A 27,654-nucleotide genomic window follows, 5' to 3' on the forward strand; every position below is an offset into this window, starting at 1 on the left:
TGGAGTTTGCATCGTATAATTGCGGAATATCGGTCAAAAGGAATGTGTCATAATGGATTTCTGGAAGTTTTTGCATTCATTTTTGCGCCTTTATCAACTTCCCGTATCAGCAACTTCCCCTCATAACTGAATCCCATAACAATCATAAACCCACGTGCGAAATATTGATGGCAATGGCGAAAAAGTTGCAGTAAGCCTTGTCATCATTCACACGGTACGTTAGCACCTGAATGTGATCACAAGCAGTGAGGTGGATCTATGCTTCATCTATTGTGATGACTATTTGCCATTTAGACTTCTCCTGTAGTTTATTTTCGTTTTGCAATGTTCTGTGGAAGAAGATGGTGTACACGGGCCTTACGACCCCATCACAGCCGAAGCCGCTTACAAATGGCTGTGTTTAAAGTTGAAGGACCCAACAGAATCGCTGGCCCATCACAAGGCGTAGGTCCTGGGACGCCAAACGACGAATTCCCTGCAACACTACGGGCGACATTTTCCTTAGTCCTCTTCCTGGTTTGTGCAGGCGATTGTTTCGCTATTGGCAATCGTCGTCTTGAGTGTGAACCTATTCGAAACCGTTTTACTATGTAGAGAAAACGAGCAAGAAAAAGGAATATGACATACCCTTCCCTGTAACGATCTAATTTAAGTGCCATTTGACGACACTCACCTATCTTCAAATTCATACACACTAGACAAATCGTTTTAGCGATTTTCACCAGACGGCAATGGCGTTCCTGATTCGGTCCGATATGTACCGAACGAATTTTGTATTGCTTGATTCATATTCCTGAGATTGAACTGGCATTATTTCTTATTCATGTAACAATGTAGCAACATCCCTTAGGAAGATAATGAAACAGATTTGGTGTCTTTATTTGCTTTCTAGTCCTATCTAAAGAAATTAAAATATAATCGAACCTGAGTCTCTCGCACCGAAGGTGATTACGCTAACTACACAGACCTGGAGGAGCTTGTAGTGGGAATAATTCTACTGGTACTAATTCAAATACAAATAGAAAAAGTAATAATCCTAGTGATTATTGTAGTTTAAGAAAAGCTTTAAAATATTATCGCTGAATCGTTTTCGAGAGAGAGATCTATATAAAAGCAGTTTATTGACAGTTGTAAAATAGCACTAGAGTTGTCATCACGTGACAAGGCTCTAATTAGAGAAGTAACAATGGTTTCTACAAATAATACGTGAAATCATACTGACGTGGAGATCAGAAGTAAAATTTCCACCTTAGAATCACAGAATCAATATTCAAAATTAAGTATGTTCAAGAGAGTAAATGATCTTGAAACTACATATACATATAGCTCAAACAAATATGTGGAGTTTGCTTCATTGATTGACTTATATTTACGTTCTTTATCAGCCGCGATGCTAAATAAGACGAATACAGTTTAAAATTGGATTTGAACCACTTATTTGTTCGATGTTCTCCCTCCAAGAACCAACGGCACGCGCTTTAACCAACTAGGCAGAAGGACTCAGTGCGTCAAGTTCTAGAACAGAGTTCGCACTAATTCTCCATTCTATGAACAGCAAGCAGCGTGTTTTCAACAGACATTCATAATTTGGATGACATTGCACGAACACCAAAATTATTTAAGATTGACTTATTTATTCTGTTCATCATATTTGATACTTTAAAAAAAAAAATTAATTCAGCACAACAAGATTTTTAATATAACGCTCATATGTTAACAGTAAAATAATTAGAAGAACGAGAGCTAAAAATACAGCAAGTTTGTTCTACATAAAGATGAAGACTAACTAAAAGATAAGATCGAGGTGAAATCGTAAATATGATTGTTGCAATATTCAGTAAGGCTTAACTAAATGATATATTATTAGAAAAAAAATGAATCCCGGACATGAGAGCACTAAATACCCATTTTTGGCTTACAATTATTTTCTGATTCAGTCCTTACATCAACCACAACAATTTATATAAATTGTTGTCCTCTTTACAAAGGTTTTACATGAAACAGGGTTCTTATGAATAGACGGAGTCTATAATCATATTTTAGTGAATGGTGTAGAGGATGCATGGAAAAATGACCTGAAACAGTTTGCAGAAACGATTACCAAGTCCGGGAAGCAAAGCAGGAGCATTTTTTTTTTTTTTTTTTTTAATAATCGGAATCTAACAGCTTTAACAAATAACAAGTAGCAGTGTCAAGTGTATGCCGAGTGAAGATTTGTTTTTATGGCCTGATATTTTCTCAATTAATATTGAAATCGGAATTGATAGTCTACTTTTACCACTTCCGGTTTTAGAAGAGATATTAGAATGGAGATGGAATATACTTTTGTGACGCTTAATACGATTGAAGAAAACAGCTTCTCGTTATCTTTCACCATTTTACTCTATAGCGATCAACGTTAAAAGCGAAATTGTTGATTTCTGCCACCTCCTGTCTGAAGAGAGAGTTAAGAGAGAAGATGGCGCTATTCTTAAAAACGTTAAACCGATTCCAAAACGCCACTTCCCGATATCTGTTATGCTCTATGTAGATCAATACCGAAACCGGAAGATGTAGTGGATTTCAATCATTTCCGGTTGTAGCAGAGTGTTAAGGATACAGATAAAAGGTATTCTAGAGATGCTAACTTAATTGCAGGAAACCACTTTTTGCTATCTATTACTGTTTTGTTCTGTAATAGTCCATATAAAAACCGGAAATGGTCTATTCTTACCACTTCAAGTTTGAGTATCACCTCTGTCAACGAACTCCGTTTTTAATTTTTAACTGTCTACATCCTGATCAAAAATGGTGGTGATCGATCAAGTAGTACTTGAGATTACTTTTTGCTTCCAAATGGACGCACATACTGTAACATAGAAAAAATGAAACGAAATCTTTAAGTTTTACGTCCCACGGTAATGCCGGATAGGCTAAAGGAGACTGTGATCATGAGAAATGAATGAAATGATGGAATGAAGAACGTAGAAGGAAATGGGAGAACCCCGAGAACACCCACGCACACGGTATTTGTCTACCACAAAGTTCACTTGGCGCGAGCTGGGGTCGAACCAAGGACCCCATGCACCAGAAGTGAACGCTCTACCACTGAGCCATCGCGGCACCGACTATGTAAAATAGGAAGAGCCTAATTTGCTATAAAAAGAAATGTCAATTAAACCAACTTGTAGTTAAGTGGACTTGATTGCACAACCGAATTAGTTTAACTAACCTACGCAATAGTCTTTAGCAATTGTTTCTATGGTTTCATCTTAGTCTAGTCTCCCGATTTAACTAACAACTAACGTCAACTACCTGCTTCGCAGAGTTAAAATAATAATTAGTAATACGCTTCGTTAGTCAGTCACTTTTTACTATTACTGATGCGCTCTCTGATATCGGTCATTTTCGATCACTTTATATATATATCCTCTCCCAAGTTTGCGGGGTTGAATTTGGATTTAAGCGGCATCTAAATTGTCACTGTTCATCCCGAAAATTATGGATTCGATACTAATATCGGTCATTTTCGATCATTGTTATATATCTCCTCTAACAACCATCCCAGACCCGAATCTCATCTATGTTGAAAATTTGATCGAGATCGGTTGAATGGTTCAAGAGTTACGTCACAGTTATAAAAATAGTGATTTTCATTTTTATATATATAGATAAGACTTTTAAAAAGTGCGTTTTGTATGTTGTAATACAGTGGTGCTAATATATGCATATTTAGAGATAAATATTATTAAAACTAATGTACTGTAGATTGTATACTGTACTTAATGAAAATCTATGAAATTTGAAATCCTGCGAATCTCTGCGTATAATCTGAATTCTCGATATTTCTCGGTATCATTAAATTCGAATTATCGAGACTACTGTATAACAAATTATTGTGACTGATTAATCTACTTTTTAGGGTCCTGGGTAGCTGAATGGTTATCACACTCCTCACTGATCTTTAGTCTGATCCTGATAAAAGTTTAATACACTAGTGAGACAGTAAACAATAACTTGTGGTTTACAAAAAAATTAAGAAAGAAAGAAAGTAAAACACTTTTCTTATAAGTGTACGTTGTGTTAATTCCTAACTTGATTTAAATTTACATAAAATTCGAAAAATTAGGTTAATAACAATGTGAGTTCTATGAAAAATGAAATATTAAGTTTTATGTTCTACGGTTATACCCTGTAGGCTAAAAAAACATTGATAGTTAATTAAAGTATATTTGATTATGAAAGCAGTTATCGAATGAGAGTAAAATAACACAAGAAAACTCCGAGAAAAACCAGGAATAATGCTCTGCACACGAACTCAATTGTCGGGGATCCAACTATAAACCACTTGACAAAACACCAGAGGTGAGCGATCTACTACTGAGCCACTGTGACCCTGTTTTACCACTGATTAGCTTTTCGGAAAACTATTATTAGTAGTTCTTTCTGTTTTATCTCAAAGTAAATAAAAGACAAAAAGCGACAAAAATATTTTGAAGACAATTTCATTCCTTGACATCCTATATTTGAATCCGTCAGTTATTTTCATTATTTCTCAGAAATAAAGAAGTGTCAAACTGAGAATTTGCAGTGTGCAGTTCGTTTCATCAATATATTTTGAAAACGAATGTGATTCTACCTATTGTTCATATAACCTTTATAGTTGCCATGACCCGACCTTTCAATCCCCAAAATACTGCCTTTTCCTCACTGGACGGACGGACGGACGGACACACACACACACACACATACATACATACACACACACACTCACACACTCACTCTCACTCACTTACTTACTTACTCTCACTCACTCACTCTCTCTCTCTCACTCACTCACTCTCTCTCTCTCACTCACTCTCACTCTCTCTCACAGACTCACTCACTCACTCACTCACTCACTCTCACTCTCTCTCACAGACTCACTCACTCACACTCTCTCTCTCTCACTCACTCACTCACTCACTCTCTCTCTCTCACTCACTCACTCTCTCTCTCTCACTCTCTATCTCTCACTCTCTCTCTCTCACTCACACTTTCTCTCTCACTCACACTCTCTCTCTCACTCACTCACTCTCTCTCACTCTCACTCTCTCTCTCTCTCTCTCTCTCTCTCTCCCTATCTATCTAGCTAGCTAGCTTCGCTCACGAAACTGCCGCAGTTGAAGGCAAAAAAGAATTAGAATCTCGGCAAAGATTCGTGAGCTAAGCTTCTACACGCCTAGGTATATGTGAATCATTTATCCTGAAACGCCTTATAACTTTCAAACTAATAGAAATAATGTACCAATAACAGCAACGTGGCATTGTTTGACACACTATGCAATAATTATAAAATTAACAGGGTTGTCAACCCAAAACGTTATTTTTATTGTTCAGTGTTGCAAACTAAAGGTGCTACAGCATCACAAACGCCCAAATTTTGGAAGCCTTTTTCAACAGTAATAACGCAAGTGCGATGGATGAGGCAATGCACATCCACATTACCTTAGTGTCGAATGCTATGATCATGTTATGAGATATTTCGAATGAACAGAACAAAGCTACAATGAATCGAAAATTTACTTTTCTCAAAAAGCTATAATTCAAAAAAGATCTTAGGAAAGTATTATATCTAATCGTGTACATGGTTTTCAGCAATTTGATATCTCAAACTGTCCAGGGATATAAGAAACACTAGTAAAAACCACTATATTGCTTAAAATGACGTATCTGTGGGAAACTTTTAAAGTGACTGTTGCTTTCCTTTGTTTCTTTGATATTACAACAACAGTTCTTGTAGTTGTAATTACAACAAATTCTCATAACTCCATGATTTTTAGGCAGTATTGCAAGCTTTAACCTAGCCGAATAATACAAGGTGTTTCAAAACAACGCCAACAACGTTTGGGAGATGATTCCCGACACCACGATGAGACAAAAAGTATAGACCAACCTGGGTGCACAAATGCTTCCTTTCGGAGTTACAGGGTGCCGAAAACATGAAAAAATGAACTTTAAAAGTCTATATCTTCAAAACTATGGGACCTACCTGATCACGGATCAAGATTTCACTTAGGAACTAGTATGTGCTCTATTTAAATATCCAAGTTTGAGAGTCCCCCGGTACTTCCGCAACAATTTGTATAGAGGTAGTTGGTGAGTACTTCAAACTATATGCCCGTAGCCAAATCCCCTCTATAAAAATTGTTGTATGAGTACCTCAGGATTCTGAAACATGTATTTTTGGATAGCGGACATATTAGTTTCTAAGTGAAGTTTTGACCCGACTACGGTAGGTCCCACAGTTTTGGAGCTATGGACCTTTAAAGTTCATTTTCTCATGTTTTCGGCAGCCTATAACTCCGAAAGGAAGCATTTGTGCACCCAGGTTGATCTATACTTTTTGACTTTTCTTAGTGTCAGGAATCACTTCCCACATGTTGTCAGTGTTGTTTTGAAATACCCTGTGTGTAGGTTATTCACAATCGTGCAGGTTTCGCATATGAATTATTTGATACTTCTCATACCAAGTCAAGTGGTGATTAGATACGATCATTTGTTTAGGCTAATTATTTTCCAGCATCCGAAATTTCAATTTGAACAGATCAAATAAAAAATAAAAATTACCTTTCTCTGAATGTTGGAGACAATAGCAATAAGGCCCTTATCCCATTCGAAATGTGATGATGTATTTTCAGGCCACACTAATGACTGCAACCGTATTTGTGTTTCATGTGGCCACATGTTACTTCCATCCGGCGGCTCGATGCCACAAAGGGAGGCATTAATCGCTTGCCCCGGTAGGGAGGCAAATTCCTTATGCAAAAACCAAAGTTCAGATTTGTTAACTTTGGCATAGGTACCGAAGTCATAATACAGAACCTGTGTATAGAAAATAAAAAAAGTTAGCAGGTCACACAGAATATCAGAGCGTATGTATCGAAATTATATTGCAAAATATGTATAAAGCTGAAATGAAAAAGAGGTTGTATGAGTACCAGACAGACGAATAAAGCAGAAACAGACAGCAAAAGAAGTGGATTAGTCAATTTCAGTATTTTCAGAGTGATTAAATCAACTTTCATGTTATTTGCTTTAAGATTCTATTTAGGTTAGTTATCAACTCAAATACTAGCTTTCGTCAGAAGTTTTATACAAGAGTACTTTGTCTGGTGACAAAAAGAAATGTATCGTACAACTACTCACAGATTTCGTAGGTTTGCGCTTAAAATTTTCTCCCACAAAAATATGCCCGCAGGTATTCCGCAGACTGACGTTTTACTCTTAGGGTCACTATGAAACACTTAAGTTTTATCTTCAGTAATCATTCCGTGGAAGTATTGCGGACTGAGTTATAATCAGATTTTCATAGAATTCAATCCTTGATGGATGAGGGACATTAAATAATTATCACTTTTGTCGTCCATAGTGGACTCATAAAAAGCAAATAATTGTCTTAACCATTCTCAAAAGCTCGGAAGTTTTACGGCCCCAGTGCGGATACACAGGAGTAAGTGACTATGCGATACTCTGACTCACTCTTGAAATTTACGTTGTTTACTTACAAGAATATTCAAAACTATTCTGTCTCACTTTTTAGAATTTATTAATGTGTGAAATGCGCATAAAGCTATTGTAAATTAATAAGTAACCATGAACAATCTCTTATCAAGTAAATACGCGGAATTACGACTATGAACGTATTTTTATATTTTTTATGTAACTACCTCACTATTGAAAATTACGTTTTTTATAGTGTCCAGCAAGAGAACATTATATTGCATTAGAATAATACTTAGAACACATTAAAAGGGATGTCCACTATTATATAAAATACACTTAATCGTCTACCATAAACGTGACATACTACGCTTTAATTCCTAAAAATGGATACACATGAGATTTAATGTATTTCTATAAGCTTAAAAGGTATAATAATGTATTCTAATATATAACTACTTATTATGTATTCTAATATAACTACAAAATTTAATCCTATTTTTCAAACAAATAACATCTCTCCCAAACATCTTAACATGTTTCTATAGCATCTTCTTTAATTTTTCAGTACAACGAACAAGCTTTACTGAAAAATTATTAAGTTTAATTCAAAATATATTATTTTAATTTACTACATTCAAGCACGGAAGAATTTTCCTTTGCCCGTACTTCTTAATAAAGTGTATGTAACGCCTATTTAGTGTTCCTTTGAGGGCCGCGGTAGCCCAGTGATATAACGTTCATTTTCGGGAGCGTGGGGTTCCCGGTTCGATCCCAGCTCGCGCAAAGTAGGCTTTGTGGTGAACAAACACTGTGTGTATAGGTTATGGTGTTCTCCCATTTCCTCTCACTTTCCTCATTCCACCATTTTTCATTATCATCACCACCTTCTCCTTTAGCCTACACGCCATAACCATGGGACATAAAACTGAAAATTTCATTCAATTTTCAACAGTGTTAACATTATACACTCGCCTTCCATATTTCAAGAGATATACAGGCAAAGTATTTGCCGTTAACATGTATTTGATCGTATGCAACAATTTACAATCGGACTGGGCACACACACAGTAAACTACCCTGTCAACCCTGTAAATTACCCTGTCAACTACTGCGGATACAAGGCGCATGAAGTATACATGGAACATTTAATATCAGAAGTATAACGACTTTCATAACATCCCTTGTTCTATAATATCATAATTCGTTGAGATCAACGAAATCGCTAGAGTCAGCTTTTATCTGATGAATGCTGCCATCGACTTTTGTCGCATTTGCAACCTGCAACTTTCAGATTACAGTCGCTGTGGAGCACAGGTAACGCTTAACTTCTGTTACAGAACTTACACAAATTCCATTGTAAAAGCCATGGTATCAGGTAATGTATCTAAACACTGCAACATTCTGTGGATTGTAAATGACTGGTGATGTGAGCCTCCAAAAACGCTGACATCGATTCACAGAACTTGTGTGATTCTGCCATGGTCAAACGTACTTCTGTTCCCAAGATCCATGATTCATTTAGAATAGTACGTAACACTCTACCAGTAGTCCTGTGCTTGCAGATCTGAATCCCATTAAAACATCACTCACTAAGTTCGTAGGATGACAAAAAAGGCAAAATTAATCTTTATTCATCATCAACATAGTCTCCTTCAAGACTGATGCATTCATTCCAACGCCTCTGTAATTTCTCTAACATTTCGATGCGTTTGTGTACAACGATTCAACTATGACCTCTCAATACGGTTCAGAGTCGGCAATCACTTTTTTATTGGAGCCAAATCTCTTTTCCTGGAGCATTCTTCTTACGTTTGCAAACAGGTAGTAGGCTCTGAAAGCCAGATTCGGAGAGTACGATGGATGGAGAGCAATTCAAAGTGCAATTCCTGCAATTTTGCCATTGTTGTGATCGACTTGTGACATGGTGCATTGTCTTGGTGAAAGAGCACTTTTTCTTCTTCATTTGGGGTAGTTTTCTTCCCAATTTCTTCCCTCAAACGCACCAATAAAGCCATATAATATTCGCTATTGATAGTTCTTTCTCAAGGTAATCGATGAATAAAATACTGTACGCATACTAAAATACGGAGGCCAAAATCTTATCAGCTGACATGCGTTTTTGTTCGCTTTGGGCGACTTTCGCCGGTTGCTGTCCACTAACATGACTGCCGATTTGACTCTGTAGTGTAGTGATGAATCCATGTTTCATCCATTGTCATATACCATATGAAAAAAAAAAATCCTTTTTATTGCGCTGAAACAGCTTCAAACAAGAGTTCTGAATCGTCATCGACTGTGAGCAAACGCGGTACTCACTTCGAAAAGAGGTTTCTCATGGACATATGTTCATGCAAAATGGTGAGCACACTGCCTTCTGATATCTTTAAGGTGTCAGTTATCTCACGTAGCTTCACTTCACGATCGGCCAAAACTACTTTGGGGACTTCTTGTATGTTTTCTAGAACAACCGCTGAATTTGGGCGACCACAGCGTTCAGCATCATTGGTATTTGTACGGCCGCGTTTAAATTAAGCAAACCAGTTCTCTACTATTTGCCTCGATGGAGCAGAGTCCAAGTAACACTTGCCATTGCTTTGCTTAAAAGGTAATTTTTCCCATTAAAAAGCAATGCTTTATCAACACATGAAATTCAAATTCTTCCATTGTTTTAAAAACTACTAAAGTTGCGTCACTAAAACCACTTTAGTTTATGAACTAAACGTTAGATTGTTGTGAAATTATGACACGCATCATTTAAAAGGTAGCACTTCCTAAACATCATATGAATTTGTGAATAGTGGCGACATCTATATGTCATCCTACGAACTTATTGAGTGATGTGTTATGATAGTCATGTATTCCTTTGGTAATGATTTTTCCTTCAAAACATATGCAACGTATGGACTTACAGTGTAGACATTCAAGTACATGGACATTAACTTGGTGTACTCCCGATGGGAGCTCATGTAGTTCTGATTCCATGTTAAATATAGACCCACCTCTCTATGCCACCATACTGAAAATGGATGTTAACTTCAAACAATAAACTTCGTGAATTATGCATAGTATGCTATTGATCGAATCATTCAGATAGTGATTGACACATCATTAACTGTGGACTTGTAGGTCACAATTGAGGCTATATTGACTAGAATATTTCGGAACCACTTATGAATATTTGTCGCCTTTATTAGGCACATAGATCTTACTGGATTCGAACTAATATTCAACAGATATTGCATGAAGTTCAGACCTACGTACAGTTTTCTAACCGACAGAACAACACTGAAAATAAATAACTCCTAAAAATAAGATGTTTCTTACTATCGTCACGAATTCATGTACGAGTATTTCTTTTTGGATTCAGTGAACTTTCGCTCAAATTCCAAACTAAAGAAAACATTTTGACAATGAACAGGAAATAATTTACTCAATATCAGATTGGATCAATAAGAAGTAATTTCGATGTTAAATAACCCATTTTGCTATGTTTAGAATTCTATCCACGTAAAAATTAAGAATTAACTGCTTTAGCAGTCCAAGCTCTTCTGCCGTGATTCAAAATACAGGAAATATAATTTTCACTTAAATCAAACCCAAAGGACAAAATGTGACAGCTGGGAATTTATATTTGAAAACAATGTCATTATTCTATGATTACGTACCTCAACTGTTTCTAGGTTAATAGCAGTTATCACCACTCTATGATATTTGTTACGAAATAACGCCACACATGCATGATTCAACATAATAACGGCATTCGGCATTCTGTAACAGTCACCGTTTTTACTGTAGAATTCCCTGGAGAGAGAGAAAAAAATATGTTCTTCAAGTATAAAATAACTGAGCTACCATTAATATAAAACGAACACAAGGTACTGGGTTGTAAAAATATTACAGAACTTGGAGTAACTTAACACATGACTGATAATAAAAAAGTTTATATTACGTTCTCTCCGGCTCTATACGGCACATCATATGATATTCGTTCTATGTTTCCACCTATTTACAGTCTTAGGACGTAACATCATTTTCTCCCAATTCACTAGTATGAATTTAAATTCGACCGCAGTGCTGCACAAACTGGGAATATTAACGAAATGTGGGGTAAAGGCAGTATGAATGAATCCACAATGCAAAGTTATTTCCAAAATTATGTTGTGAGTACTTCAGCCTAGGGAACATAAGGAAGATTGCAAACGTTGACTACGGCAAATAAAAGGCAATCATGAAAGCAGATCTACCGTCACACGGATTATAGTCGTATGGATTATATAGAATATACTGTTACAAGAGCTAACTTTGCAGTGGGTTCGGTAGCCGAGCGTGCTAAGGCATGTTTCTTCAACATTTATTTTGTAAATTTGTAAATCATTTTTACCTGGTTCAAATCGCGTGGGTACTTTTTATTTTTTTTTATTATGTGATCTAATTATATAATTGATGTATTCATTTCAAATGTCTATACCATGTAATTATGAGTTTTTTTCAGAAACAATATTAAAAATTCATGTATAGATCTAAATTTTGAGATCTCATTAGACTGCAGAGAGGCATTATAAAAACACCCAAGCAATGAAGCACAATTTATTATTTGAATTTAACAAGTCTTTTGATCTGAGTCAACTCTCTTTTAAACAATTATTTATTTGCGATTCATTACAAAACAATAAAATTACACTGATTTAGTTGAAATATAGGTATTTCTGTAGAAACTATTTGGCTTAACTTGGTTAAGTATTTGCTCTTTTGTTAGCAAATGAATTTTGCTATTTTTGTACCGAGGCTAATAGGTGGTGCTAATATTAACGTCTATCGGCTTTAACTGCCATCTGGAGAAAAATCGATGTAACTATTTGATGGAATAGTAGATTAACTGTATGGTCTTTTATCTGCAATGTGATGTTGCCACAGTGGAAATTGCGTCTTTAGACGACCAATAGAAACGTATAGAATATACATATTTTTTGCTTTATTTTGACCTGTAGAATAGTGTTCTGTGGTCCGTGGGTGCCATTTTTAGAACACCCAATATACAGTTATTTGCTCAAGGTAAGCTTAAAACTTGGAAATCACCTTTGGGCACGCCACTGGTCAAGGATACATAAATTACCTTTACCATTATACTATTGCAATAACGGTCCGTAATTACTTTATATAGCTTGATGAATAAAAATATTTCTCAATATTATTATTAATAACTGAAATAATATATTTGATCATTTATGACAAAATTAATTCCAGGAAAATATCGAAAATCTTTCTCTTATCGTGGTCTGAAAAAATCATCATGAAACCTATATATCAGATTAATCATACAAATAGAAAAAATTGACGTCAGAATTACTTCCGATCTGCATTCCAGGAAAAGTATCTTCCATTACTGTTTGTATTAAATTAGCATTTTAGCTGTGGAAAAAAAAAAAAAAAAACTTTTAAAATCGATCAAGTACTTCCACAGATTAGTACTTATGTATGTAAAAACTGCGTTTTAAGCGCTTCCAGCATAGTATTCTAGGGTAAAATACAGCTTATCAGCAACTAGATTAAATATTATTTCCAGTGGTGAAAAAAAGAGTTTAAAATTGGTTCAGTTGTTTCTCAGAATAGCTGATACAAATATAACTCTCGAGTTATCTGGTATAAAACGCATAACATTGAATTGGTCATGTGACTTTTCTCGATCGTCCTAGTGTTTTAAGTGAGCTTCGTTTCTGATGTAGCTGATCTCTTGTTGTATTTTCTAATTTGTCCGGGTATTTGTATTAACATTTTATTTGCTTCCTTTTTTATTCCATAATTTCACTCACGAAGGAAAACGTCAATTCCTAACCAAGATTTGGACTGCCGATCATTGGTTTTGTCAAGTTCATGTGTCCACCTATTCTACCATTTACGCTATCTTTCCACTGACCGATAGGTTTCTGTTGTTGCGATATCTAGAAAAAAGTTAAGAGAAGGTTGCAACTTGCGTATTTCGATCTTATTTTTCATGGTTTCTTTGATTCGTATATTTAGCCTACAACTATTGGGACACTGCAGGTAATGTCTATACTGATTTCATGACAGAAAAAAATGTTGAATCCGTGCACTCCCTGTGACTGTATGTTGAGCAAGGTTGGAAATTATTAACATCAAAGATTTATACAGTAGCATAGAAATTACCGTATTTCACGCAGAATTATCATACATAGTATATTTAATAAAATAAACGGTGGGTTGCATTATGATATGCAATGTAAATAATCCACCATAAATATCAGTCTGCTACAATTAAACTGATACTACAAGAAAATATGATTTTACTTTGTTTCTTGAGATCGTCAACTCCTTTGGAAACAAAGACCAGCTTTCCTTTCTATATCTTATGCAACAGATTGATAGAATAAGTCACATTCCTTCAGGAAAAAGCACAATGTTTTCAAATATTCTTGCACCCTGCTTACTTCGATACGTTGTTGATAAAGTACTTCTTCGTTTCGGCTCCAAGGAAGCTCATCGGGCAAGGGATCTTAAGGAGACATTCGAATTAACAGTGAAACAATTAACGAAGTACATTATGTCACCGTAGTCACCATGACTGTAGTCTATTTGTAGTTATGATATTGCTCACACTTCCATCTTTTTTTTTTTTTTTTTTTTTTTTTAATCGATCTTGATTTAAAATACAAAATCAAATATGCGATTTAAAATTAGTGTTTCCCTGTACAGTAGCTCTGATTTGATCGTACAGTGTAAGAACAACCAAATGAAAGTATGCATACCATCTAATTACCGCTCAATTTCCAGCTCTGCCTGTGACAAAAAATGCACAGAAAACACGTTAGACCTAAAGGAATTCGTAAGGATCAAGAGAGGTATTGTCTAGACTCAGCTGAAAGGCAGTTTAGGCTTTTTTGTTTACAAGTGTATAACTTTAATCCTCCTTAATACAAGTATAGTTTCCTCTAATCAACTCTTCAATATTCAGTCTTTTCAATGTCGTAAAGCAAAATAATAATATTTGTCTTTTGTCCCCATTCTCTATACTACAATTTAACATTCTTTACATTTTCACTAATAACAAGTACAGTATATGACATCTAATGTGCACACAGAGTGGATATAAATCACTTTTCTCGTAACACTGATGCATGCCGTCCTTCCAGCCCACAGCTGTATCATCTTGTATAAGGTTCCTAAGTACTTTTAGTATATAAGCATATTAAAGTCCCTGGTTCGTCCCTTTTCTTTTTTCTTTCTTACGCAAAATGCTTTTCTTATGCAATTTGATACAAGTAGTTCACTACCTTCTCTTTTCGCACAATGCCAAAGTAAACGATTTGAGTTCTAGTGCTAAACATACAATTTCTTGACAAAACAGTAGCAAGCAGAAAGAAATGATTTTACCAATCTTGATTCTAAAATGCTGAAATAAAATAAGAAAACTTTCAAAATTTACCTTGATCTCTTTACATAAGAAACAAGTAAATAAGACTGGTTATGAAAATACGACAGCATACTCTTACGTTGCGAAATAATACGTGTTTACTTTCCATTTTTTGTGTACTGAAATTTTACTACACATTAACAGGTGGAGAAATGTACATGACTGCCTTAAATCAGGACTACACAATCATAGTTAGAGGCTTGTAAATACATTTTAAGCACAGGAGGAGAAAATAAATAATAATACTCACTGCATTTCCTTCATTAAGATTTTTAGAAGCCTGGATGTGGTCTTCCCTCTAAGTTGAATGCTTAGGTGATATGGCGAATATACTTCAGACACATACACTTCTAATTTTGCTCCAATTTCTACGTCTGCCGGTATTTTCTGATATTCTACTACATATTGATGGTTCACAACGTCTTCTGGATACAATGTCTCAATGCTCTGCATCTGAAAATTTGAGAAGTTTATTAGATTCATCTATCAACATGTGTATAACTAATATGGCGCACGAAATTAATAAATAGGTACATACGTTCCTTACCTTAAAGTAACTGCATATAAACAATACTATTATTAATAATACATATAATGATATTGAGTGGGTAAATACTTGTAGAAGAAATAGTTTGGTTGGATCGCAGCTTTAATACAGCGAGAAACTTAGCTTTCCCCCAGCTACATTAAAGAAAATAAAACAAAATTATATTCTTTGAACTGAATAGTTTTGCTGCTGAAATCGTGTCAAGTTATCAGTCCTGGTCCGAGGCTTCTGTGAATGTTTCTGAACAAATGCCTTTTTTACAGGATGATGTTAGCCTCACGCTAAACCCCAAGCTGGAGGACCACTCCTTGTCTGTTCGCTTATTCAGTATATTTGTAGCTAACCTCCATATCTAGAGGCCTTCTCGATCCGCAACCAGAGAACGCGTCATGTCGTGGTGACAAGGAACCCACACAGAAAAATAAATATTACATAAATAATTTCATTTCATTTAATCTACTAGTTACTACAATAATATCTATTAACGTGAATTGTGAAGAATCTTTGAGTATCATAATCCTTGATGATTTAATACAGAGTTTAATAACTAGCTGGCTCCACCAATACTTGTGAAGTAAATCTATTCAGTGAAACAAATAGCTTCATTAATATTTCATGAAGTTGTATGCACATAATGTTTATAAGCTGCATCTAAATCTTTGATCTGAAATAGATCCTTAAATAAAAATCTATAGAATTTCAAATGCATATTCATTAACATTAATCAGAAACCACCATTTCATTTCACACATCTTAACCTAATCTTACTTATTTGTAAATATACATCAACAGGGTGTCTACTGAGTCATTTTCAAAATTCCAGTATATTTCCAGTATATTCAGTATAACTATCAGCAAAATTCCAGTACTTAATACAATGATTTTTTAAAAGTTATTTAGGAATAATCATACTCTTCATGATTTCAGGTTTGTAATTGTTTCACCATCAAAAGAATATTTTTATTTTTAATAAATTTAGTTAGTCTTGATTTTTTGAAATACAAATGATTTTTTAACACTTTTTACACGGCCTCCCAACTCCCCTCACAGCCCTCCACTCCACTCATTGCTTTAAATATCTAATTACAAAATATATTCTTGTCACCACGGCATGGCACATCCTGAGGTTGCGGGTCGAGGAGAAAGCCTCTAGATATAGAGGTTAGCTGCGAATATACTGAATAAGCAGTCGCGGAAAGACGACAAGGAGTGGTCCTCCAGCTTGGTGGTCTGGTTAAGGCTAACAACCTCATCCCGTAAAAAAGGCACTTGTTCAGAAACATTCACAGAAGCCGCGGACAATGACTGATAATTTGGCACCTCAGCAAAAGAAAATGGACATGAGATTTGGAACATGGAATATTAGAAGTCTTTATAGGACAGGCGCGTTAAAATCCGTAACGAGTGAGTTAGAGAAATACAGGATGGATCTAGTAGGAGTTCAGGAAGTTAGGTAGGAAGGAAATGGAACTGTGAATTCCGGAAATTTTACGTTATTTTACGGGAAAGGAAATAAAAATCACTAATTAGGAACAGGATTTTTCGTTCACAAACGAATAATATCAGCAATTAAGCGGGTTGAATTTGTTACTGACAGACTTTCTTTTATTACTCTTAAGGGTCGGTGGTGTGATATTGTTTTAAATGTTCATGTCCCAACAGAAGATAAGGATAACGATATGAAAGACAGTTTACGAAGAAGTGGAACGGATATTTGACCAATTCCCGCGATATCATATGAAAATTCTATTAGAGGATTTCAATGCGAAGGTACACGAAAGTCTGCATAAGGAAAGTAATGACAACGGTGTTAGACTCGCGAAGTTTGGAACATCCAAAAACCTTATTGTGAAGAGTATAAAATTCCCAGATCGTGACGTTCATAAATACATTTGGATCTTACCAGACGGAATAACACATAATCAAATTGATCACGTTTTAGGAGATGGAAGAAGACAATCTAGCATAATTGATATCCGATCGTTTAGAGAGGCTGACTGCGACACTGATCACTACCTGGTAGCAGCGATAATAAGAGAGAGATCATCATTGAATAATGGAAATATTCAATATCTGAAAACGGAGAGATTTAATTTTAAAAAAAATTAGAAGAGAGCCAGGTAAGAGGGGAATACCAGATTGAAGTTTTGAATAGATTCTCGGGTTTAGAAGATTCGGAGTGCACTACTGTTGAGGATACCTGGATTGCAATTAGAGATAGTATTAAAACTTGAGCAAAAAAATAAATAAATAAATTTAAAAATTGGGATACGTAGGAACAAACCACGGTTCGACCAGGAATGCATTAAACTAGCAGACCATTTCATTTTGGACATATAGGGTAGAATTTGGATTTAAACTGCATAGGAAGTGTCACTGTTCGTCTGTCGAAACTATGGATGCAACACTAATATCAGCCATTTTCGATCATTTTTAAATATATCCCTCCCCCTCCCCTAAGTTGTATTGTCAAAATGAGATGATAAAAACCATCCCAGGCCAGAACCTCATATACGTTGAAAATTTGATCGGCATCGGTCGTGTGTTTCAAGAGTTATTAAGACACAAACGTTGTCACTTTCATTTTTATGTATTTTTTATATCTCCCCCTCCCCTCAGTTGCACCGTCAGAGTGAAAAGAAAAAAATCCCTGGCCCGAACCTGATCTATGTGGGAAATTTGATCAACATCGATCTCGTGGTTCAAGAGTTATTAGGTTTTATTTATTTTTACGTATCTCCCCTTTTCCCTTCCCTACGTTGTACAATCAAAGTGACATGATGAAAACCATCATTTCACCGAAACGAACCTCATCTATGTTTAAAATTTGACCGAGATCGGTCGGGTGGTTCAAGATGTACGAAGTCACAAACATAATGACTTTCATTTTTATACATAGAGATTAACTTCCTTACTTCAGATCATTGCATGGCCTTTGAAAAATGTAAGAAATTTATAATGTTGGATAGAAAGCTTCGTAACTTTTGTGTAATTTTTCTGTAGTGTGTTTCTGGATGAAAGTAAACTAATAAAAAATTTGAATAAAATCTGACGAAAAATAAATCTGCTATAACAATCATACGCTTTCCAAAGTACTGGGGAGGTTTGAGAAAAACCTTCGGGTCTCATCCTAAACGAAGGGAAAATCCCAACCTACACCTCCTCGCAGGAGAAAGCGGGCAACGTCTTTGGCGGCTAACGTAGGTGGGGACCGACCGACTCCCGGGATAAGGAGTCAGCTTCTACCAAGTGCCAACGGTCTTTTCGGAGGGCGGATGAGCGGGTGAAGGTCAGGGCACCTTCTTGTTCTTAGGAAGGGAAACTGTTCTAAAAGGCGGATGAACCACTAGATGGTCAACGGCATGGAGATGTGGAAAGGAAAATGAAAATGAAATCTTTGAGTTTTACGTCCCACGGTTATGCCGGTTAGGCTAAAGGAGACGGTGATGATGAGTGATGAATGAAATGGTGGAATGAAGAAAGTGGGAGGAAACGGGAGAACACCGAGAAAACCCACGCACACGGTGATGTGGAAAGGAATTGGGAATACTACCACATTGTCTTTTTCCCAGAAGGGACGAAGAAAGAGAATAAATAAATATGGTGGTTCTTCCTGAGATAAAGTAGTCCCCCGTTCGGATCTCCGGGTGAGGACTGCTCCGGAAAGAATCATCAGGAGAAAATAATAATGACTTTAATTTCAGCATAGGAACCTGGAATGTACGGACTCTACGACGTGAGGAAAAACTTGAAAATTTAAAAGTGGAAATGGACAAATGTAAAGTGAACACAGTAGATGACCAGGGAAAGATGAGATAGTATCGGGAAATTGCAGAATATACTATTCGGGTGCGATAAGGGCGAGAATGGTGTCGCAATGAAGAACGAAGTAGCAAGAAGTGTAACCAAAGTGGAATACTGCAGTGACCGCTTGATGTTTGTAAAACTTCATGCAAAACCAGTGGATACTGTGATAATACAATGAAATTAACATCGAAAAGTCGAAGATCATGAGAATATACCGTGGAAACACGCCCTTACGGATTAGAGTAGAACAAAGAAAACTTGAAAAGGTCGATAATTTCAAGTATCTGGGAAGTATTTTGACGAGAGACGCTTACTGCACCAAAGAGATCAGGTCAAGAATTGCCATAGCTAACGAAGCATTCAACAAGAAAAGATCACTCTTAACTAGCAGGCTCAATATTGGACTTAAGAAGAAGTTGGTCAAGTGCTATTTATGGAGCATTTGACTGAATGTTTCAGACTTGGGACATTACGGAAGTTAGAGAGGAAATATTTGGAGAGCTTCGAAATGCGATGTTGGAGGAAGATGGAGAAGATAAAATGGACAGAGAAAGCAACAAACGAAGATGTTTTAAAACGGATAGGAGAGAAGAGGACACTTCTAGCAACCATTCTTCGTAGAAAGGCCAATTGGATTGGACACATGTTGAGAAGAAATTGTCTTCTTCACACCGCCATAGAAGGAAAGATGGAAGGGAAGCGAGGAATAGGAAGAAGAAGAACACAGCTGATCGATGATTTGAAAGATAGGAGAAAATATTGGGAGTTAAAAGAGGAAGCTGAAGATAGACAAAAATGGAAGTAACATTTCCAGGCCAAAATCTAAAATTGAAAAAAAAATCCTCATTAGTCCCAGAACCTGCCGAAAGCAGAATACTTAATAATAATACAGTAACAATCAAACATGGCCAGGGCATTGGTTGGATCATGATCACCTTCCAAGAAGTGTACCGCAAACTAGTCTCTGAGTATCCAGCAACTGTCAACAGGCATGATATTCTCACATGAAGATCAAAAGACAGCTTCTGCATGAATTCCAGTATAAAACTCTTCCTTACACTGTATTGCCTTGATGTCTTCCCCAATCAACTATCACCTTTCCCAGCATCTCAATCACTTCTTGGCAGAGAAGAACTTACAAACCATGCAGTGCAATATGAGAGTTAAAAGTTCTTCGCATCGTACACTCCATATTCATTCGTCATGGAATCCACTTGTTGGCTGAACAATAGGAAAAGTACTACCATGAGCAAAATAAATGACGCGTCTCTTTATTTTGAAGTTTTTTGAAAATATCTCCGTTTTCTTTATATGTTCGAAATTTCGGAAGGTTTCCCCAGCAGGACAGGTTAATAACAAACCCGTTTTTAATATTTGTGTTAGATATTAGCTTAAAATAAAGAAATTAGAAGCAAAAAACATTAAATCGACAGAAATCTCGAGAATTACCAACTCTGCTAAAGTGGGAAATTTTCAAGAACGCGAGGGAATTCTGCAGTTCAACACGAAGCAGCGACATCTATGTCATTGAGAGAAGCGTGGATTAGATCTACAAACGAAAATTTTAACGAAATATTTCTAGTATGTCTTATTATATGCATTATCAGCGAACTCCAAATATATGAATCTATGCTAAGTATTAACGTATAGATAGTGCAAATAGTGGAAATTACCTATGGAAAAAGACGAAATGTTAGCCCAATCGTAATGAAAAATCCTCTTTACTGTAGAACAGGTTCAGCTTACGTAAGAGAGCAAATAGCTCAGTTAGGTAAAGCAACGAGTTTATATACCGAAGGTAGACGGTTCGAATCCCGTGGAAGTATTTTATCACTAAGGTTATTTTATTTATTTTTTATTTGGGAAAGAATCAAATTGTAACATATGTGTAAAACTCATGACGATACAAAGAGAGAAAATATCGTCGCATTTGCATTAGTGTCTCTAATTTTTGTTTGCAAACAGATTCGTAATTATTTCCCCTGTGCTCACTGATGCATAACGAATGTTTTCCAGTAAATGTTAATTCTAATTTGGAGAATTTTATAGTTTCACAATGTTTCTCACTACATAGTCTTCTATCTACGTGTTTGGATATTTTGATAACAGATTTCCCTATTAAATGTTTAATTTTCTCTATAAATATTTGTCTTAAATTGAAATTGTTTTGAATTTACTACATAAGCAAAGTTGCCCGAAGGAGGGGAGCTCAAGTAATAGATATTCTACGTAAAAGCAACCTATTGTAGAATGATGATGCTTCTTACCTTCAGCACATAATCTTAACGTTAGAGAGTCAGAGAGAGAAAAATCCTGGTTTTTCCTCCTCTATGACCACCCATCTTAAACCTCTACATATCATTGTTCGTCTCACATAATTTCGGCTCTCCAAAGACATTCATATTTATTATTATTATTATTATTATTATTATTATTATTATTATTATTATTATTATTATTATTTATTATTATTATTATTATTATTATTATTATTATTAATGAATATGCCACCCTTACATAATGTTGTCTTTACACATCTTAGTTTAAAGTGCTTTCTTTAGTAATAATTTGAGCAACCACGTCACAAAATTTAAAATGTATGAGGGGGCACGACGTTTTATTTCCCCTCCTCTCTTTTCAGCACCCTCCAACAGAAGGTATATAATTTCTGAGAAGCAGGGCAGACAAAATGAATAAGAAATATATTTAGAGCATCCTTTCCTCCTTCGTGAATGTAATATCACGTAGCATTTTTTATTCTACTGAAGACGACCCTAGGCCGTTATGGTTAGGTAACAAAAGAAATACCTAATATATTTATAGCGCCCCTTATCTGTAATATTACCTCTTCTTTATTTGTTCGAGGCTTCCTTACACAACCAAGGGTGACAAAAAGAATAGGAAAAGTGTCTAAAGATTACAAAAGACTTTATATTTTGTCAGAAACAAGGCAGTATATACACAACATTGCTTTCGTTAACAAGTGTTTCACCCTTGAGTCGCTTATAAAATTATGCAGAATAACTTTTGCCGATCATTGTTCTAGAGGGATTTGTCCAGGATGGTTTGGTGTCGAGCTAATAACGATAAGTATATTTATTTACATCACTGTTAAAGAAATAGCAAACTTTCTGAAAGGAACTTACTTAGGAAACAGATCTTCCTTCTACTTAGCCAGAGCCCACTCTGAAAAATTGCATCTGGCATTCTGAGTGAAAGTTCTATGAGACTATTAGAAAAATATATTCCCGTTTTCACGCTGATGGTAGAATTTCTTAAACAGTTATTGAATTACGTTCGAAGGGTAGGCGTAAATAGCGCCCCCGCAACAATGTGGCGTGGGGACCGCACAAGCTGCAAGGCCAAAAAATATACAGAAAGTACGCAGGGGCGGAGCAGGCCAAATTTTCACACGGGCAAAGTGACTTTTTGGCGCCCTTCCCCTAGTAGTAGCCTATATTTTACATTTTATCATAGTGTTTTTAATAGTTTAAACCAGGAGCGTCATTTCAGATTTTGCTTTGGGGGGGGGGGGGGGCAAGACCTCTTGATAGAAGTAAAATTTCGCGTTTTTCACTGATTTACTACTATTCTAATGATAAAATCTATATACATCTCAAACTCACGGGGGGCAAATGCCCCTCCCTGCCCTCCCTAAATGACGCACATGTTTTAAACCCATTTTCAAAAAGAAATCCATTACCTAGGAAAACTTCACAAAGAATATGGCCCGCTATAAACAATACCAACTCCACCCCCCCTGGTCTAGTGGCTAGCACGCCTGCCTTCTGTGGTACCGGGTCCAATTCCCGGTGGATTACTGTTGAACGATAAAAGTGGTTCGGATTCCACTATAATTAGTATCCACATCTCCCTTGCCCATTAAGGCATAACCGTGGAACGCTAAACTCAAGCAAACAAACAAACAATACTTAATTCCCGGCACTCTTTATTCTACATGCCATCTCTCAATTTTTCGATACAGCCCCCCCCCCCCCCCCTTAGTACTATGAAACTCTCTTCTTCCATAGTGAAATGGAAAAAGATCATATAATTGCCACTACTTTACAAGAATATAAACCAAAAACGTCAGTAGAAAGCACATTATAAAATTTACTTTTTGAGGCTCGTTTTGGTGCCCCTCTTTCTCTGGCGCCCCGGGCAGTCGCCCGGCCCTTAGTCCGCCCTTGAAAGTACGGACGCATAACTAAGGATTGCGGAGGAGAGGTTAACCTTCATGTTATGCCACTGGTTTGACGTGTTTGAAATGTTCAGTAAATGATCAGTTGGTGAAATAATTTCGACGGTTACTGATGTTTATAAAGTTTAGCTAAGACAAAGCTACCTAATCAAATACATTTGATATCGCGATGTCACAATTTGATTTTTCCTCACATAAAAAAGATAAAAACAATAGTAATAAAAACCCTTACTCGTACTGGGCTTTTAACTAACTAACAACCTAATTCTTACAGACTAGTTGCTCTGACCAACTGAGTTTCGATTTCTTACGCGAAGCAAAACTGTTCGAAGTAATACGAACATGGCTTAAGAACAGAGACGGAACTGAATTACCACTCGATTGACCTTGAGGGCAAATCACCAAAGCGTAGCTATAAACGTAAATTCAGCATGCATTTCTCTGGAGTTGTGTTCAGTATTCCTATCTGCCAGTCATGCTTGTTCGTAGGAGTAATATGTTACAAACCTAACCTTTCGATAGAGCACAATGACAGAGAATCAAAATTAATGAATTCTTGCCCTTGTGAACTTGGGATACCACCATGTGCAATAAAACTGTCGCGTCTTCTGAAGTGATATTTTATCGAAAATAACTCTTTTCCCTTTATATATCCGAAGTTTTTGAGGGTTTCAAAATGAGGAAACGTTACTGACAAAGGACGCATTTAGGGGTGGGTCCAGGTGGTCCGGACTCCCCTCTGAAATCCTAACTTCTCTGTAAATTTAGCCTAAATTTAAGGATTATCTTTTAAATTTTATTATAATTTATCCTAATATTGAAGTCGGACTTCTCCCGAAATAAATTACTGCATACGTGCCTGCTGACAATTTTCAATATATTCCTTAAATAAGTAAAATAACTAAATTAGGAGCAAAAAGCTTCAACACGGGCTAACTTTTGTCCACTGCCAATATTGTTAGAAGGGATATTAATAGCAAAAACTGCTAGGCAATGCTGAACCTTGGAACTTCACTCCGAACAGCAAGCTTATTATTGAGAACTACATATGAAACATTTTATCAAAACTTATCTAGCTTTTACCTGGCATGAAATTACTATATACACCAAAATTCACTCTCCTAAAATGTGTATCTAAACATTGCTCTACGTATCTTCGAAGCAATGAAAATTATTTATCGAAATATGTGAGCAGGGAATTCTAACAGCCAGCCATTTTATTTAAATCGTAGTAAACCCTGTAACCGGGCGTTAACGTGAAGACAAAGCTTGGTCCATTGGTAAAGTGTTGGAAGAATATAAACTCAATGTTCGTAGGTTCGAATCTATCCACTCACCATAACATTTTGTTCTTATGTGTAACGATGAAATAAGAAAGAAAAAATGTATAACCGTCAAGACAAAACTTCAACCAAGTCTGAAGAGAACAATACTAAAATAGTAATACAATGACGTCAACCAAAAATTATTTCATGTAGCGTTTGGACGAAATTACAGCTGTTAACAATTGCAGAAATAAAAACAGGCTGTAATGCAGTCTAGACTTCTGAATGCATTTACTTCCTGAAAACTTCCGTCTCGTCTTTGGTATGCCGTTAATCATTGTAAAACCTTTCAATTGGAAGTGAAATGACACAAACTAAAACAGTTTTAAATCAATAAATGTCTATGTGTAAAAGTAGGTGTCTTTTATCTGTAGTTCTGAGTTCCTTTTACTTTGAAGTGACAAATGAGAGAAGAAAGTATGGTGTTCGAAAAAAAAAAAAATCAAATTTGAGATTTCAACGAATTTACACGTATTATAGCCCCTAACACCGAAAAAGTTATTTTTCGATACATGTCCATCAGTTCGTCCGTCCGTTCGCTACACTTTTCTGTGCACTCGCCTAGAAGCCATACCTGAAGCCATACCTCGCCTAGAAGCCATACTTGAACATACCGTAAATTAGTTGAAAAATTTACGGTATGTTCAACTTATCTGCACCAAATTTTAGTTTAAGATTTTCATAGTATTTCCTATAGTTTTTTTATTTCCCTCCTACTCCCAAAACAAGGGTAGTTTCCTGTACGATGAAAATAAAAAAAGATATTTTCTCATAACTGGCTCTAACGATCTTGTTTTCTTTCTTTTTTTATAAATCAATATTTAATTAGCAACCCTATTTTGTGGTATAAGGCATTTATCTGAGAAAAATCTACAAGGGGTAGTTTATACTAAGGGGGTGTTTTTTTTCTCAGTGATTTTCTCAAAATGGACTCAAATGTTTTCGTTCATATTTCATAAATAAAGATTTCATTAATAACTTATCAATATGGCATAACTCGTTTGTCCTAAAAAAAATGCGAGGGGTAGTTTATTCTTGGTGGAGTGTTGTCTGGGCGATTTTCTCAAAAACGACTCAAAAGAGTTTATTCATATTTCAAAAATAAATATTTCGTTAATAACCGAACAATATGGCAAAACTCGTTTGTCCTGAAAAAATATGCGAGGGGTAGTTTACTCTTGGGGGTGTTTTTCCTCCACGGTTTTCTCAAAAATGAGTCAAGCAATTTTGTTCGTACTCAGAAATAAATATTTCATTAAAAACCTAGTAATATGGAATAACTCGCTTACCCTGAAAGAATCCTCAAGAGATAGTTTCTTCGGGGAGTTATTTTTCCCTCACGATTTTCTCAAAAATTACTCGGACAATTTTATTGATAATTCATAAATAAGTATTTCATTAATAACCCTATATTTTAGTATAAGTCATTTCTATGAAAAACAATTACAACGGATAGTTTATTTTTGGGGTCAAGGTTTTTTCCCCGACAATTTTCTCGAACGACAGGCGATTTTGTTCAAATTTCGCAAATAAATATTTCATTAATAACCACAAGTATATCTTAACTCATTGTTCGAAACAATTCACAAGAGGTAGGTTACTCCTGACGTGTTCTTTTTGATCGACTTTCCCAAAGTGACTCATTTGATTTTTTTCATATTTCATAAACAATGATTGCATTAATTGGTCTATTATATGTCTAATGAAAATGTGCTCAAAGTGTGAGTTAGTTTTGTAGTATGGATTTTCTTCAATCGAAGTTTTTTATTCGATAATCTGACATTCGATGTATTTGAATAATACGATAATTTTATTCGTATTATCCAAATACACACTTCAGTAACAACTGCGGCCTAACACAGTTAAGAAATTGAATTGAAAAAGTTTAGTGCGGTGGCCCTGTAATTGAATATTTTTTGAGAAACTCCCTAGCTTTTTGTGGTAAACTCAGGCTTTTCTTTTTCGAGCGACAAAAGAGAGAAGAAAATATAGTGATTGTGAAAATAATATCAAATTCAGATTTCAACGGATTTACATGTTTCATGGCGTCTACATACCGAAAATGTGACTTTTCGACACCCGTCCTTCCGGTCCGTCCGTTCGGCACACTTTTATATGCACTCGCCTAGAGGCCATACCGTTCAACTTATCTACACCAAATTTTAAACTTAGGGTTTACTTAGTATTCTTACAGGAGCTTTTCCATTTTTTCCTACCACCTAAAATAAGTGTGGTTTACAAACAGCCGAAAATCGAAAAACGCTATTTTCTCAAAAATGGTTTTAACAATTTTATTTATTTTTCATTAATCAATATTTAATTAACAACCCTATATTGCAGTATCAGATATTTCTCTTAGAAAAATTTACGAGGGGTAGTTTATTCTTGGAGGTGACTTTTTCTCGACGATTTTCTCAGAAAAGACCCTGGCGAATTTTGTACACACTTCATAAATAAATATTTGACCTTACATGGTATAAGTCAATTGACCTGAAAAATATATGAGTAGTAGTTTATTCTTGGACTTGAATTTATTCCCAGTGAGTTTCTCAAACACGACCAGTTGGCAACCCTGTATCTCGACAACGAAGCTGAATTCGAAAACTGCAAGAGGACCATTTGTCTCCTTTTGATGTCACGAATCACCTCCCGAAGTTTGTGGACATCTTTCAGGTTCACCCTTAATGAAGCTTCTTTTCGAAAAGTTAACTATTAACTTTAGGCATTGTTTATCTTTTTTTAAATCACAAATGTCGTTATTAATTTTAAGGCAGAGAACTACTTCTGAGAGAATAGATCTTGAAAAATAATTTTAAAACTTAGACTTTTGTTTTCGAGACATTCTAGACAAGACGAGACATTTTACAAGCTATCTCGTGTC

At 35.7% G+C, this 27,654-nt stretch overlaps 1 protein-coding gene across 1 annotated transcript in view; it reads right to left on the reverse strand.

The window, feature by feature from the left end:
* The window catches only part of LOC145690265 (tudor domain-containing protein 5-like), a gene marked incomplete in the record, with an annotated part of 128,683 nt that overhangs the window by 47,703 nt on the left and 53,326 nt on the right, over window positions 1-27,654 (reverse strand). Inside the window, 3 exon segments of the mRNA XM_081764994.1 lie at window positions 6,589-6,843; window positions 11,130-11,265; window positions 15,144-15,346. Of these exon segments, the coding sequence (XP_081621120.1) occupies window positions 6,589-6,843; window positions 11,130-11,265; window positions 15,144-15,346 (594 nt within the window).

Source organism: Thermobia domestica, chromosome 7, assembly GCF_964235325.1.
Source record: "Thermobia domestica chromosome 7, izTheDome1.hap1.1, whole genome shotgun sequence".
In the NCBI taxonomy this organism is placed as follows: Eukaryota; Metazoa; Arthropoda; class Insecta; order Zygentoma; family Lepismatidae; genus Thermobia; species Thermobia domestica.